At 38.7% G+C, this 17561-nt stretch overlaps 1 protein-coding gene across 3 annotated transcripts in view; it reads left to right on the top strand.

The window, feature by feature from the left end:
• Positions 1 to 17561, top strand: part of MCOLN2 (mucolipin 2) — a 72381-nt gene that overhangs the window by 13265 nt on the left and 41555 nt on the right. For 2 of the 3 annotated variants that reach the window (XM_025402315.1, XM_025402333.1), the window contains exon 2: positions 15638 to 15797. In XM_025402315.1, the coding sequence (XP_025258100.1) occupies positions 15638 to 15797 (160 nt within the window). Of the gene's footprint in view, positions 1 to 11240; positions 11340 to 15637; positions 15798 to 17561 lie in introns of all 3 variants that reach the window. The other variant, XM_025402325.1, reaches the window with a different exon arrangement.

Genomic DNA, 17561 nt, shown 5'->3' with positions numbered 1-17561 from the left:
GGAGTTAGGTGAGGCCAGATCATGGGAAGCCACACAGATTTGGGTTGCTGGTGTGGGGACCGAGGAGGCTGGTTTTACCACTCACTGTGATGAGGATAAAAATGAAGGAAAGATTTGGGAAGTGATTTGCCCTGCCTACCCTGCCCCATCCCCTGAGACTGGTAAGATATACTTGTGAATTTAAAAAAAAAAAAAATTCTGTCCGGGCTCAGTGGCTCACGCCTGTAATCCCAACACTTTGAGAGGCCAGGGTGGGTGGATCACCTGAAGTCAGGAGTTCAAGACCAGCCTGGCCAACATAGTGAAACCCTGTCACTACTAAAAATAAAAAATAGTAATAAAAAAATTAGCTGCGCATGGTAGCAGGCACCTGTAGTCCCAGCTACTCTGGAGGCTGAGGCAGGATAATTGCTTGAACCCATGAGGTGGAGGTTGCAGTGAGTCAAGATTGCACCACTGCACTCCAGCCTAGGTGACAGAAAGAGACTCCGTCTCAAAAAAAAAAAAAAAAGTTGTGTACTGCTACACCAATATATGATACCTAAACAGATCTGGTAAGAAACATGATCCCTATTAGGATTATTTTCTGTATTTTCTGTTTGTTTGTTGGGGCCAGGGGAACAAACATCAATTTCTTTAAAGCTAACAAGTTTATAATAGCAGCTGAGACAACAAAGAACAACCACAGCCAAGGTGTGGTTGGGGCTCTGAAACAATAAGGAAGTAGTTCCATGTATTTTTTATAACTTGTTTCCAACAGTTAAAAGAACATCTACCCTCTTTAAATGTGTATTCATTTACATAGCATATGCCAAACCATATGTATATTATGAAACAGATAAAATTAACATTTTAAGGGATGGAATAGATGAGGATATTAAAAATGAATTGCCAGGCTGGACACGGTGGCTCATTGCCTGTAATCCTATTGCTTTGGGAGGCCAAGGCTGGAGGCTTGCTTGAGGCCAGGAGTTCAAGACCAACCTGGCCAACATAGTGAGACCCCATCTCTATTTTTTTATTTTAAAAAATTAAAATAGAAAAAAAAATGAATTGCCAACTGCAGCAACTTTATGTTATGATTTCATAGTGTCATTAGCAAATATCTTGTGGTACTATATATTTAAAGCCATGCACCTCATTTAGCAATAGTAGATTTCACCAATATTTTAAATAGTTTTCTTGATAAATCTGCTTCCCCCCACCCCAGCTTCTTTTCAGATCAGATATGCTTTTCATCTTTTTTTTTTTAAACCCATGGCTTACAACATTTAGAGTGTTAGCTCTCCTATTTTTTTTATATTAATTTAGGCTTACATTAGTTTTACAATGAACCTAATTTTTTGCAAGAATTTTTTATCTTTTATTTTTAATTTTGTGGGTACATTGTAGGTGTAATATTTATGGGATACATCAGATGTTTTGATATAGGCATGCAATGCATTATAATCACATCATGGAGAAGGGGGTATTCATTCCCTCAAGCATTTATCCTTTGTATTACAGACAGTCCAATGATACTATTTAATTATTTTTAAATATACAATTATTATTGACTATAGTCACCTTGGTGTGCTATCAAATACTCGGTCTTATTCATTCTTCCTTTTTCTTTGTACCTGTTAACCCATCCCTACTGCCTCTTCACCCCCGATCTCTCTGCCACACTATTCTTCCCAGCCTCTGGTAACCATCCTTCTACTCTCTCTGTCCATGAATTTAATTGTTTTGATTTTTAGATCCCGCAAATAAGTGAGAACATACAATATTTGTCTTTCTGTGCCTGATTTATTTCACTTAACATAATGATCACCAGTTCCATCGATGTTGTTGCAAATGACAGGATCTCATTTTTTATGGCTGAATAATACTCCATTGTGTGTTTGTACCATATTTTCTTTATCTATTCATCTGCTGATGGACATATAGATTGCTTCCAAATCTTAGCTATTGTGATCTAGTCTGCAACAAACATGAGAGTGCAGATATCTCTTTGATATTACTGATTTCCTTTCTTTTGGGCATATACCCAGCAGTGGGATTGCTAGATCATATGGTAGCTCTATTTTTAGTCTTTTGAGGAACCTCCAAACTGTTCTCCATACTGATTGTACTGATTTACAGCCCCGCCAACAGTGTATGAGAGTTCCCCTTTCTCAACATCCTCACCAGCATTTGTTATTGCCTGTCTCTTGGATACAAGCCATTTTAACTGGGGTGAGATGATATCTCATTGTAGTTTTGATTTGCATTTCTCTAATGATCAGTGATGTTGAGCACCTTTTCATATCCCTTTTTGCAATTTGTATGTCTTCTTTTGAGGCATACAAAGTCTATTCAAGTCTTTTGCCCATTTTTTGATCAGATTATTAGGTTATTTTTTATAGAATTGTTTGAACTCCTTATATGTTCTGGCTATTAATCCCCAGTTTGCAAATATTTTCTCCCTTTCTATGGATTGTCTTTTCACTTTGTTGATTGTTTCCTTTGCTGTGCAGAAGCTTTTAAACTTGATTTGATCCCATTTATTCATGTTTGCTTTGGTTGCCTGTGCTTGTGGGCTATTGCTCAATAAATTTTTGTCCTGGAGATTTTCCCCAGTGTTTTCTTGTAGTAGTTTCATAGTTTGAGGTCTTAAAGTCTTTAATCCATTTTGATTTGATTTTTGTATATAGTGATAGATAGGGGCTTAGTTTCATTCTTTTGCATGTGGATATACAGTTTCCCCAATACTATTTATTGAAGAGACTGTCTTTTCCCCAGTTTATGTTCTTGTCACCTTTGTTGAAAATGAGTTCACTGTAGGTGTGTGGATTTGTTTCTGGGTTCTCTATTCTGTTTCATTGGTCTGTGTATCTGTTTTTGTGTTTTGTATCTGTGTAATACCGTGCTGTTTTGGTTAGTATAGCTATGTGGTATAATTTGAAGTCAGATAATGTGATTTCTCCAGTTGTGTTCTTTTTGCTGAGGATAACTTTGACTATTCTGGGTTCTTTGTGGTTCCATATCAATTTTAGGATTTTTTTTTCTACTTCTATGAAGATGTCATGGATATTTTGATTGGGATTGCATTGAGTCTGTAGATTGCTTTGGAGTCTGGACATTTTAACAATATTGATTATTCCAATTTATGAACATGAAATATCTCTATTTTTGATGTCCTTAAATTTCTTTCATCAGTGTTTTATAGTTTTCATTATAGAGATATTTCACTTCTTTGGATGAGTTAATTTCTAGGTATTTTATTTGTGGTTATTGTAAATGGGATTACTTTTTAATTTTCTTTTTCAGATTGTTCACTCTTGCACATAGAAATGCTACTGATTTTTGTATGTTGATACTGTATCCTGCAACTTTACTAAAATTGTTTATCAGTTCTAATTGTTTTTTAGTGGAGTCTCTAGTTTTTTCCCAAATATAAGATCATCTCATCTACAAACAAGGTTAATATGACTTCTTCATTTCCAGTTTGGATACCCTTTATATCTTTCTCTTTTCTGATTGCTCTAGCTAGAACTTCCACTACTATGTTGAATAACAGTGGTGCAAGTGGGCATCCTTGTTGTATTCCAGACCTGAGAAAAAAGCCTTTCAGTTTTTCCCCATTCAGTATGATACTAGCTGTGGGTATGTTGTATATGGTATTTATTATGTTGAGGTATATTCCTTCTATATCCAGTTTATTAAAGGTTTTTATCATGAAGCACTGTTGAGTTTTATCAAATGCTTTTTCAGTATCACTTGAAATGATCATATTGTTTTTATTTTTCATTCTGTTAATATCATGCATCACGTTGATTGATTTTCATGTGTTGAACCATCCTTGCATCCCAGGGATAAATCCCACTTGGTCATGATGAATGATCTTTCTAATGTATTGTTGAATTTGGTTTGCTAGTATTTTGGTTGAGGAGCTTTGTATTAATATTCATTAGAGATATTGGCCTGTAATTTTTTTTATGTGTCTTATGGTTTTAGTATCAGGGTTATACTCGCCTCATAGGATGAGTTTGGAAGTATTTTTTCCTCTTCTATTTTTCAGAAAAGTTTAAGTAGGATTGGTATTAGTTCTTCTTTAAATGTTTGGTAGAATTCAACAGTGAAGCTGTGATGGTTAATATGAGTGTCAACTTGATTGGATTGAAGGATACAAAGTATTGATCCTGGGTGTGTCTGTGAGGATGTTAAGGAGATTAACATTTGAGTCTGTGGGCTGGGAAAGGCAGACCCACCCTTATTCTGGGTGGACACAATCTAATCAGCTGCCAGCATGGCTAGAATATAAGCAGGCAGAAAATGTGAAAAGAGAGACTGGCCTAGTCTCCTAGCCTATGTCTTTCTCCCGTGCTGGATGCTTCCTGCCCTCAAACATCGGACTCCAAGTTCTTCGGTTTTAGAACTCGGACTGGCTCTCCTTGCTCCTCAACCTGCAGATGGCTTATTGTGGGATCTTGTGATGGTGTGAGTTAATACTTAATAAATAAATAAATAAATAAATAAATATATAAAATGTGTGTGTGTGTACACGTGTATACACACACATATACATTCCATTAGTTCTGTCCCTCTAGAGAACCTGACTAATACCGAAACCATCAGGTCCTGGGTTTTTCTTTGCTGGGAGACTTCCTATTACAGCTTCAATCTCATTACTTGTTATTGGTCTATTCAGGTTTTGGATTTCATCCTGGTTCAATCTTGGTAAGTTGTGTGTGTCCACTTTTTCTATATTTTCCAATTTATTGGTATATAGTTGCTCATAGTATCCAATAATGATGTGAATTTCTGTAGTATCAGTTGTAATGTCTCCCTTTTTCATTTCTGATTTTATTTATTGGATCTTCTCTCTTTTTTAGTCTGGCTACAGTTTTGTCAATTTTTTTTTTAGCTTTTCAAAAAACCAACTTTTTGTTTCATTGATCTTTTGTATTATTTTCTTTATTTCAACTTCATTTATTTCTGTTCTGATCTTTATTTATGTTTCTACTAATTTTGGGTTTAGTTTGCTCTTCCTTTTGTAGTTCTATAAGATGTATCATTAGATTGTTTATTTGAAGTTTTTCCTTTTTTTTTTTTTTTTTTTTTGATGTAGGCACCTAAAGCTATAAAATTCCCTTTTAGTACTGCTTTTGCTGTATCCCATAGATTTTGGTAGGTTGTGTTTCCATTATCATTTGTTTCAATAAATTTTTAAATTTCTCTCTTAATTTCTTTATTCACCCACTGGTCATTCAGGAGCATTTTATTCAATTTCCACACATTTGTGTAGTTTCCAAAATTCCTTTTGTTATTTCTAATTTTATGCTGTTGTGGTCAGAGAAGATACTTGAAATTATTTCAGTTTTTTTTTTTAAATGGTTTAAGACTTGTCTTGTGACTTAATATATGGTCTGTCTTTGAGAATGATCCATGTGCTGAGGAAAAAACTGTGTATTCTGTAGCCATTGGATGAAATGTCCTGTAAATATGTATTAGATCCATTTGGTCTACAGTGCAGATTAAGTCCAGTGTTTCTTTGTTAATTTTCTATTTGGAAGATCTATCTAATGCTGAAAGTGGGGTGTTTTAAGTCTCCAGCTGTTATTTTATTGGGGCCGATCTCTCTCATTAGCTCTAATAATATTTTCTTTATATATCTGGGTGCTCTAATGTTGGGTGCATATATATTTAAAATTGTTATATTCTCTTGCTGAATTGACCCCTTTTCATTACATAGTGAACTTTTTTGTCTCTTCATATAGTTTTTGTCTTAAAATCTGTTTTGTCTGATATAAGCATAGCTACTCCTGCTCTTCTTTGGTTTCTTTCTCCATCCCTTTATTTTCAGTCTATGTGTGTCTTTATAGGTGAAGTGTATTTTTTGTAGCAACAGATTAGTGGTGTTTTTTTTTTGTTTTTTTTTTTTTTTTTATCCATTTAGCCAGTCTATGTCTTTTGATTGGAGAGTTTAGTCCATTTACATTCAATGTTATTGATAATTAAGGACCTACTCCTGCCACTTTGTTATTTATTTTCTGATTTTCTGATTGTTTTGTGGTCTTCTTTCTTTCTTTCTTGTCTTCCTTTAATGATGGTGATTTTCTCTGGTGATATGATTTAGTTTCTTGCTCTTTACTTTTTTTGTATCTGTTGTGTGTTTTTTGGTTTGAGGTTACCATGAGGCTTGCACATACTATCTTATAAACCATTATTTTGAGCTGATAACAACCTAACCTTATTTGTATAAGCAAACAAGCAAAAAAGAACAAAAAACAAAACAAAACAAAACAAAAAACTAACAAAAACTCTATGCCTTAATGTCGTCTCCCTAACTTTTAAACTTTTTGTTGTTTATATCTTATTGTACTGTGTCTTGAAAAGTTGTTGTAGTTATTATTTTTTATTGGTTTGCCAATTTAGTCTTTCTACTTAGGATGAGAGTAGTTTATACAAGGCAGTTACAGGGTTATAATATTTTTTGTTTTTCTGTGTACTTTCTGATACCAGTGAGTAAAATCTTTTTTTTTTTTTTTTTTTGAGATGGAGCCTCAGTCTGTCACGCAGGCTGGAGTGCAATGGCACGATCTTGGCTCACTGCAACCTCCACCTCCTGAGTTCAAGCGATTCTCCTGCGTCAGCCTCCCCAGCAGCTGGGATTACAGGCATGCACTACCATGCCTGGCTAATTTTTGTATTTTTAGTAGAGATGGGGTTTCACTATGTTGGTCAGGCTGGTCTCGAACTCCTGACACCGTGATCTGCCCGCCTCGGCCTCCCAAAGTGCTGGGATTACAGGTGTGAGCCACCGCGCCAGGGCTTCTCTGGGAAAATCTTTATTTCTCCCTCATGTTTAAAGAATATTTTCACCAGACATACAATTCTAGAGTAAAAAAGTTCTTCTCCTTCAGCACTTTCAATATGTCATGCCCCTCTCTCCTGGCCTTTAAGGTTTCCACTGAAAAGTCTACTGCCAGACGTATTGATGCTTCATTGTATATTGTTTCTTTTCTCTTGCTGCTTTTAGGATCCATTCTTTAACCTTGATCTTTAGGAGTTTGATTATTAAATGCCTTGCAGTAGTCTTCTTTGGACTAAATCTGCTTGGTGTTCTATAACCTTCTTGTATTTGGATATTGATATCTTTCTCTAAACTTGGGAAGTTCTTTGTTATTATCCCCTTGAATAACTTTCTACTCCTGTATCTTTCTCTACCTCCAAATTTGCCATTTTGAGGCTATTTCTTGGATCCTGTAGGCATGCTTCACTGTTTTTTATTCTTTATTATTTTTTTCTCCTCTGACTGTGTATTTTTAAATAGCCTGTCTTCGAGCTAATTCTTTCTTCTGCTTGATCATTTCTGCCATTAAGAGACTGATACATTCTTCAGTATGCCAATTGCATTTTTTCAGCTCCAGAATTTCTTTTTGATTATCTTTAATTATGTCAATCTCTTTGTTAAATTTATCTGATAGAATTTTGAATTTTCTGTCTTATCTTGAATTTCTTTGAGTTTCCTCAAAAGAGCTATTTTGAATTATCTGTCTGAAAGGTCACCTGTCTCTGTTTCTCCAAGATTATGTCCTTAGTGCCTTATTAATTCATTTGGTGAGGCCATGTTTTCCTGGATTATCTTGATACTTGTAGATGTTCATCTGTGTCTGGGCATTGAAAAGTTAGGAATTTATTGTCGTCTTCACTGTCTGGGCTTTTATTATCTGTCCTTCTTGAGAAGGCTTTCCAGATATTTGAAAGGACTTGGCCATTGTGATCTAAGTTGTATCTGCTTTGGAGGGCACCCCAGGCCTAGTAATGCTGTGGTTCTTATAGATTCATGGAGTTACCACCTTGAACAAGATCTAGGAGAATTCTCTGGATTACCAGGCAGAGACTCTTGTTCTCTACCCTTTTTATCTCCCTAACAAATGGTGTCTCTCTCTCAGTCCTGAGCCATCTAAAGCTAGGGATGGAGTGACACAAGCACCCCTGCGGCTACTACCTCTGTGACTACACTGGGTCAGGCCTGAAGTCAGCACAGCACTGGGTCTTGCCCAAGGCCGGCTGTAACTACTCCCTGGCTACTTCCTATGTCCACTCAAGGCTCTGGAGCTCTCTAGTTAGCAGGCAGCAAAGCCAACCAGGCCTGTGTTCTTCCCTCCAGGATGGTTGAGTGCCCCTAGGACTCTGCTGGGTCCAGAGGTACTGTCCAGGAGTCAGGGACTAGAATAAAACACTTTAGAAGTCTACCTAGTGTTCTGTTGTATCGTGCCTGAGCTGGCACTCAAATTATAAGATGCAGTTCTTCCTGCTCTTCCCTCCCCTCCTTCAAAAGCAGAGGAGCCCTTCCCCATGGTCATCACCACCAGAGGCCCATGGACAGTACTGCCAGACTACCACTGATGTTCTCTTAAGGCCCAAGGTCTGTTAAGTCAGCTTGTCATGAAGGTTGTCTGGCCTGGGACTCATCCTTCAGGGCAGTGGGCTCCCTTCTGGTCCAGGGGAGGTCCAGAAATGCCATCCAAGAGTCAGCTCTTGGAACTGGGGACTCCAGGAGCCCACTTGTTGCTCCACCCCCCATAGCCGAGATGAACCTGAAGCCAGCAAGTCTCAGAGGCTCACCCAAGGCCCTAGATGTAGTACCTGGGTATCACTGCTGATTATTCAGTGCCCAAGGGCTCTTCAGTTTGCAGGTGATGAATGCTGCCGGGACTGGGTTCTTCCCTTCAAGGCAGTGGATTCCCTTCTGGCCCAGGGTGTGCCTAGAAGTGTTGCCCAGGAGCTAGAGACTGGAACAGAGGCCTTATGACTCTGACCCATGCCCTATCATGCTGTGGCTGAGCCAGTATCCAAGATGCAAGACAAAGTCCTCCCCACTCTTCTTTCTCCTCTCCTCAAGCAGAAGCAAGGGGTCTTTTTGGAGCCACTAGTTGTGCAGCCTGGGGTTAGGGGAGAGGTGACGTCACCACTCCTTTAGCCATGCTGGTAGTTTAGTAGATTGCATGCCCCTCCAGTCCACTGTCTCTGGGCCCAGTTTAGCACTAGGACTCGCCTAAGAGTTGCAGTCCTTGTGGCCTAAATTGCCTTTTAAATTCACTTAGAGACCCAGAGCACTTTAGCCTGCAGTGATGAAGTTTGTGGGAACTCAAATTCCAACCACAAGGACCTGTGATTCCTCTCTGGCTAGGAATGGTTTAAATATTCCCTCTGTGGGTGGGCATCAGCTGAATTTGGTCCAGTTTTCCTTTCTGCTCTAACTGGACAGCACCAAGTTTACTGCCTCACAATTGTTGTGCTTTCCCTCCCCCAGCAAGCAGAGGCACTCTCTGCTCCAGGTGGCCGCTGCTGGGGCTGGGGGAAGGGTGGTGTCAGTGATTCAGGACTGTTTTTTCTACCTCTTCAGTGCCTCTTTTAGCAATACAAAGTTAAAAGCAGGTAGTGCGAGTGCTCACCTGATTTTTGGTTCTTATGAAAGTGCTTTGCTTACATAGCTAGTTGTTAAATTGATGTCCTCTTGTGAGGGGATGATCAGTGGAGGCTTCTCTTCTGCCATCTTGCTCTACCTCCTGGGCTTTTGCAAGAACCTTTATGTCCTTTGCCTATTTCGCAAGGGTTATTTCCACGAAAACTAGATGATACATTCTAAAAATGCTTAAATGGGTCCACATAAACCATAACTGGTGGGAATATGCTGAAAATCAATGGGGGCACCACCATGAACCCCCTAATTTGGGAAACTTGGACAGTTTCCCCAAGATGCCTCACATACCAAGGTGAAACACAGGCACCTGATGTTTTGTTTTGTTTTGTTTACTTGAGACAGGATCTCATTCTGTTGTCCAGGCTGGAGTGCTGCAGCAAAATCATAGCTCACTGCAGCCTTGAACTCCTATGCTTAAGCGAATCTAGTGCCTCTGCCTCCCAAGTAGCTGGGACTGTAGGCATGCACCACCACACTGGGCTGATTTTTAAAAGTCTTTGTAGAGACAGAGTCTCACTATATTATCCAGGCTGGTCTTGAACTCTTGGCCTCAAGTGATCCTCCTGCCTCAGTCTCCCAAACTGTTTAGATTACAGACATGACCCAGTGTGCCAGTGCCATCAGATGTTACTGACCAAGTGAGGGCACCTTAGGTGTGATAGGTAACAATTCATATATTAAATCTTGGGAATTCTTAACTTCTCTATTTTCTAAGTTAACACAATTAGAAGCCCTAACACTTTCTTCTCACATACCAGTGAATGGTCTTGCATACGTCCTTGTGTGTAAGGACCCCACTTTGGAGACCACTGCAGCAGGGGATAAAAACAACTTTCATGCCCCTTGTCAAGTAGCATAAGGATCACATAAACCAAAGGCAATAGCAGTCTGGGCTGGTTAGCTTATTTGCTGACAAAGTATCATCACTGAAACTGGTGTGTGCATTTTCCTGAGGCAAAGGTCAAGAGCCTTGTTGTGTTCTCATAGGGGTTTATAACCCCAATAAGGTTAAGAATCACTGGTATCTGGTTTTGTTTTGTTTCAAAACTTCAGGCTTCCATAGACTCTTTGTCATTGTTTTGATAAAGCCAAAATTGCCCTTGATCATATGATAGCCTTAAACTTAGCCAGTGTCACACAGTCCTGATTATCTCTGGAGAGAGTAGGTTTTCTTAATGCCAACCTCATAGTCCTGATTATCTGTGGAGAGAGTTGGTTTTCTTAATACCTGACAGTAGCTTTGTTGTGCCTTCCTCCTGTTTTCTTATCACAGTACCAGTCTCAGCCTTCTTTTCTTTCATTTTCTATTCCAGCATCTCTGGCTTTTATTTAGCCAACTGTATGGGTGGCTTTCTATTCTATTCCAAATCTTATTTTTATGCCTTCAAATACTATGCTTTTTTTCTTTGATATTTTGGTCTTTAGTGATGCCATTATTAAGCTTGTAAAAATCCAGATCATGCATTTCCTATGGTTTAATGAAATATAAATAATTCATAAGAGCTGTGATTGCTCTTATTTATTTCATACAATTTCAATTGCATGACAGCCCTGTAACTGATGGGCCAGTGTAATTTAGATCTTCATTGATTTCGGTTCCTTAAGCGGTTTTATGGTACAGTTACTTTCACTTCTCCTGACTTACGTTACCACAAGTTAGCAGCTCTATGCTTTTCTTAAATTGTTGGTGATTTTCATTTCTGATGGAAGTTGCAGTATTACTCCTGTCTGCTGACTTAGTTTTTTTGTTTGTTTGTTGTTGTTGTTGTTTGTTTTTGTACCCCAGGCTGGAGTCCAGTGGCATATTCTCAGCTCACTGCAACCTCTGCCTCCTGGGTTCCAAGTGATTCTTGTGCCTCAGCCTCGTGAGTAGCTGGGGTTACAGGTTTGTGCTACCATGCCCAGCTAATTTTGTATTTTTGGTAAAGACGGGGTTTCACCACGTTGGCCAGGCTGGTCTTGAACTCCTGTCCTCAAGTGATCTGCCTGCCTTGGCCTCCGAAAGTGCTGGGATTACAGGCATAAGCCACCACGCCCGGCCTCTGCTGACCCAATTCTTGGTTATGAAGCTGTAGTTGTAGTTTAAGCTTCCTGTAAGACACCCAGCCAGGTGTTCAGCATCGCAAGGTATGTAGGGTAAATATGTGTTAAATAAAATAATGTTTTATTCCTATGATATTGTGTTGTCTTGTCTCTCTCTTTCTCTGTTTTAAAATTTTTTTCTCTCTTCACTTTGCACCATTTTTATACCATTTTATTTTTGTTACAGCAATAAGATATCGTGTTGTGTGTGTGTGTGTGTTTAATACCCTTCATCTACCAGGACAAACCTACAAATGGGGAAGAGGGAGGCAATAAAGAGCCCTCAGAAAAGTAAACTTTAGAAAGTTTATACATTTATATTTTCCTTGAAATATCAGAATTTTTAAATTAAAATTTCAATATCTTTTCCTCCCAAATGTACATATTATTTTAAAACTTAAGTTAGGCTTATTAAAAAAACAGCTATCTCATCATGCACCTTTATTATTCATTATCAACTTTTTCTGCTACATGTCTATCATTTTATCATCAGTTGACTAATACTAGCCTATATTTCACCAGTTGGCTCATGTACTTTTGAGGGAAATGTTTTTCCTGCTAGTTTTTTCATTTTTCATCTTTCATGTTGCTAAAAGTATTACAACTGCTCTGTAAATACCCAAATGAAACAATTATGGAATGTTAGATAGCATAAATAGTGTAATACAATGAGTGATCTCATAGTCATTATCTGCTAGTTTGACCTTTTTCTTTTCTTTTTGCCTGAGACTTCTTAATAAAGTTTCTAAGGGCAATGCTCACATCAGTTATCATTTCTTTTCTTTTCTTTTTTTTTTATTGTACTTTAAGTTCTAGGGTACATGTGCATAACGTGCAGGTTTGTTACATATGTATACTTGTGCCATGTTGGTGTGCTGCACCCATCAACTTGTCAGCACCCATCAACTCATCATTTACAGTTATCATTTCTTGAACACTTAGTGGCCGCTCAGTCAAAAGAACCCAGCAGTCAGAAGAATTATTTGAAGCCTCTTGAAGCAATTGGGCTGCATCAAGCACTCTCTCTTTGCAGGACACTCAGATAATATTTCCAATATAACCCTTAACTCATGGTATCATACTTTTATCTATTCACATTTGCTCCTGGAAGGCAGGAAAATGTCTCCAGTAGAGCATGACCCACAAGGTATTCTTTTATTTATATTTATTATATATTTATTATATTTATTATATAAATAATATATGTTTATTATATATATATTTATATATTTATGACACTGCGTCTTGCTCTGTCACCCAGGCTGAAGTGCAGTGGTGCAGTCTTAGCTCACTGCAACCTCTACCTCCTGAGTTCAAGCTATTCTCATGCCTCAGCTACCTGAGTAGTTGGGATTGCAGGCATGTGCCACCACACAGGCCTATAATTTTTTTTTTTTAATTTTTTTTATTTTTAGTAGAGATGAGGTTTCACCATGTTGTCCAGGCTGATCTTAAACTCCTGGACTCCAGTGATCCACCCACCTTGCTCTCCCAAATACTGGGATTACAGGCATAAGCCACCATGCCTGGCCAGTATTCGTTAAGTATTTGATTAAATGCCTTGTTTTGCACCACTGTTTTGAGAAAACAACCTCTTTGTCTCTTGGCTCTCTTGTTCCCCTTTCCTGAGGCCACAGAATGGAAGCTGAGTGTACTTGAATGGTGGCAATTGGCTGTTACTCATGTAGGTATCTGCCAAGATTGACCCAGTTCTTGCTCTCCTTAACTCTTCAGTCTTTTAAAGGTACTTCTTTACCCTCCTCAAGAAGTATATATTGTATCTAGGATTTTTCTTTTCCTTCCTTCCCTCCCTCCCTCTCTCCTTCTCTCCCTTCTTCCTTCCCTCCATCACCTACTTTCTCTCTCCTCCCTCCCTTACTTTCTCTCTCCTCCCCCCCTTACTTTCTCTCTCCTCCCTCCCTCTCTCTTTTTCCTTCCTTCCCTCCCTCCCTCCTTCTTTCCCCCCCCCCCTCTCTCCCTTCTTCCTTCCCCCCCCGCTACTTTCTCTCTCCTCCCTCCCTCTCTCCTTTTTCTCCTTACTTCCCTTCCTCCCTCCCTCCCTCCCTCTCTCCTCTCCTTCCTTCCCTCCTTCCTTCCCTTCACTTCCTCTCTCCTTCTTTCCTTGCTTTCTCTCTTTCTTTCCTCTTTTCCTTGCTTTCCAGCAGGATAGTTCTGAATAACTTAGCCCTCTAATCCTAGAAACAAGGTATTTAAAAATCTATTTAGAAATAGTAAATTATTAACAACTGACAATAAGCCTTAAAATGGGCATCCCCTTTTAGGATTCTTTTAGATTTGTCAGTCAAGGCAGATAACATAGATCATCAGTCAGTATAAAAATATGTCACTTATATATTTCCAGTAAAAAGATCCTTAAAAATGACCCACAATTATAAAACCTTTCCAAGAAATGAGTAACTCTAATAATTAGCATAACTTACTAGAATTTATTCTTTACACTTACCATCAATATACTTCCTAAGGCAAGAAGTCAAACTCAAACTGGCTTAAGCTATAAAGGGTATTTGTTGACTCAGATGGAAAGACTTGGGATGGATTACTTCAGGAACAGCTAGATCCAGGAATTCAAGTATTGTTATTAGGCATAGTGTCTGTCTGCCTGATCTTCTGTGTTAGCTGCAGTCTCTGGTAAGCTCTCCTTTGGTGGTGAGATAGATTTTAGGAACTCCGGACTCACAGTCTGTGCTTGAAGTCAATGATCTCCAAACTTCGTTGATTATGTACCTAACAGTAAAAGTTGAGCAGAATAGTCCCAACATGTATATATTTCTTTATATATGATATGCTACTAGATACTACGTTTGTGTGTTATATAATGTATATTCTTTGTTATGGTATACATATGCTGTAAGTTATATTGCTGTGTTGTATGTATATTCTATGTTATACTAATTATGGAGTTCAATTTTTAGTTTTTAATGTAAATAATAAAATAAAAATACTAATATTTTTTATACTCCCAATGGATTGTTTTCTGCACCCCACTTTGGGGACTGCAATAACAGTCCTGTGAACCATCTCTCATTGGTTCTTTTTGGCCTACCCTGAGTCATGTGCCCATTCCTGAGTCCAGAGTCCTTGAAATAGTAAAAGCAAATTTTTATTAATGTAAAGTGACAAATATCTGAGTAGGCTTAAATTGAGAGATGCTATTTATCTTTGTGAAGCTATTTATATTCTGGAATCACTGATACTTTATCCAAAAAAAGGGTCATAGTCCTTCTCTCAGTACAGAGTTACAGAACAAAGATTCTCTTCTTCCATAACAATCTAATTCCATTCGTTTATACTAAATTTCTGTAATGTCATACCTGGAGTATCATGAAAATGTCCTGTCGGGTTTTTGTTCATATACCCACTCACATACAATTCGTACATACACACTCACACAAACATAAACACACATACTTTCTCTAGTGACAGGTGAACGCTCTATGTTAAGAAGTAGGAATTGATGAGTCTTGCAAGTAAAATCCAATTTTTATAATTCTTGAGATTGGCTGTTTTTTTAATTTTGTTTTTAATTTTTAATTTTTTGAGAGAGAGTCTCACTCTGTCACCCAGGCTGGAGTACAGTGGCGTGATCTTGGCTCACTGCAACCTCCACCTCCTAAGTTCAAGCAATTCTTCTGTCTCCACCTCCCTAGTAACTGAGATTACAGGGGCCCGCCACCACACCCAGCTAATTTTTGTATTTTTAGTAGAGATGAGGTTTCACCATGTTGGTTAGGCTGGTCTCAAACTCCTGACCTCAAATGATCTGCCCGCCTCAGTCTCCTAAAGTGCTGGGATTACAGGTGTGAGCCGCCATGCCTGGCTGAGATTGGCCATTTTGAACAAGATTGGTGGCTGTGTGGAAAAGTAGGAGGTAGAGGGTCTGGAATAATTTTTCATGTAGTTTTAGAAATGGGAGACAGTCCCTGCCATAGCTAGAGTTCTTTGTTATTCTGTGTTCATAAAGAGGCTTTTCACTGTATGACATGCCATGTGTACCAGCTCAAGTTTAGGGAAAGCAAGTTACTTCAAAAGGAGCTGAAGGAGAGGCTTTCCTGGGTATTTAAAATTAATCTTCTGTGGCAGAAATGCAATGGCACGTCATGATTCTGAGATGAAAGAAGAATGTCTAAGGGAAGACCTGAAGTTTTACTTCATGAGCCCTTGTGAAAAATACCGAGCCAGATGCCAGATTCCGTGGAAACTGGGTTTGCAGATTTTGAAGATAGTCATGGTCACCACACAGGTAACTTATATTATTATTTCATTTGATTTTTCCCTTACCCCAAGACAAAACTCTTTTCATGTGTTCTGTACTTGACTTTTGTTCTGAAAAGCCCACATTCAAGTTCCTAAAACTAAAATTATGTTGACTCTGGAGAGCAGAGGGTAGCTTGAAGTTCTGTTTAGAAGACAATCTTAGTAAGAGATCCTGAGGTCCTCTCTGTACAGGTTCTGTAAATGCTGAATAAATGTCGATCTGTGGTGAGGGGTTTCTATGTCTGAGTGACACACATTTGTGTTCTGGAACTCTCTTTATTAAACACAGCTTATTCAAATATACTTTCAAAATCTGCATTTTTTTGTCTTCAGACTTACAGAATCCTAAGTTTTCCTTGTATCATATCAATGTGCTCCATCTAAGTAAACACTGATCCCAGGCACTATCAGGATTATACAAAAGCTGCATTTAGACCTTTTGTTCAAGTTCATATTGTTGAGCTCTTTATTACCGGTATCAAAACAGCCATCAGAGTTTTCCTCTAGTTTTGGGGCCTGTATTGCTGAACCAGTATTGGGGAGGCTTCTCTATAGGTCAAGGGTCCCCAATCCCTGGGCCATGGACCTGTTAGGAACCAGGCTGCACAGCAGGAGGTGAGTGGTAGTCAAGGGAGCAAAGCTTTATCTGTTTTTATAGCTGCTCCCCATGGCTTGCAGTACTGCCTGAGTTCTGCCGCCTGTCAGATCAGTGGTGGCATTAGATTCTCATAGGAGCGCAAACCCAATTGTTAACTGCACATTCAAAGGATCTAGGTTGCAGGCTCCTTATGAGAATCAAATGCCTCATGATCTGTCACGGTTTCCCACCACCCCTAGATGGGACCTTCTACTTGCAGGAAAACAAGCTCAGGGCCCCCACTGATTCTACATTATGGTGAGTTGCATAATTGTTTCATTATATATTACAATGTAGTAATAATAGAAATAAAATGCACAACTAGTGTAATGCACTTGAATCATCCTGAAACCATTACCCACCCACCCCCACCCCCACCCACCCGCTCCAGTCCCTGGAAAAATTGTCTTCCGCAAAACCAGTCCCTGGTGCCAACAAGGCTGGGAATCATTGCCGTAGTTAACTATATTTGAAACACGTGCCCTTTTAAACTGATTAGGGATATGTGGCTCTATTGGCAAATAATCATTCTGTTATCAGTGTAGAGGTGTGTAAAGATGTTATTTCTGGTACATAAAAATAAATACTTAAAAATACCTTTATGTAGTTTTAGAAATGGGAGAAGGTCCCTGCCATAACTAGAGTCGCTTCTTTATTCTGTGTTCATAAAGAGGCTTTTCAGTGTATGATATGCCATATGTACCAGCTCAAGTTTAGGGAAAGCAAGTTACTTCCAAAGAAACGACAAGGTTGAGATGCAAAGACGTTGTTAAATGTGTATGCTTATTGTTAGCTTATTTTCATTCTCATTCTTGGTTTTGAAGTTTTGGTCTTGGCAACCAATAATATATCTATTCTAGATATAGGTCCTGTCTTCAGAATTTGCAGTGTAGGAATATAGATCAGTTAATTAAGCTGCTTCTAGCTTTGTCTTATGCCTACCTTTCTTATCCATATACATTCGATGCTAATATTATCTTAATTTTTCATAGAATAGCCTTTATTTTGTCACTCTCCTGTTCAGAAACTTTATTGTGTCACTCTCCTGTTCAAAACCCTACTTCCTGTAATCCCAGCATTTTGGGAGGCCGAGGCAGGCGGATCACGAGGTCA

Source organism: Theropithecus gelada, chromosome 1 (genome assembly GCF_003255815.1).
Source record: "Theropithecus gelada isolate Dixy chromosome 1, Tgel_1.0, whole genome shotgun sequence".
Lineage (NCBI taxonomy): Eukaryota > Metazoa > Chordata > Mammalia > Primates > Cercopithecidae > Theropithecus > Theropithecus gelada.
This window is presented reverse-complemented; position numbering and strand designations above follow the sequence as displayed.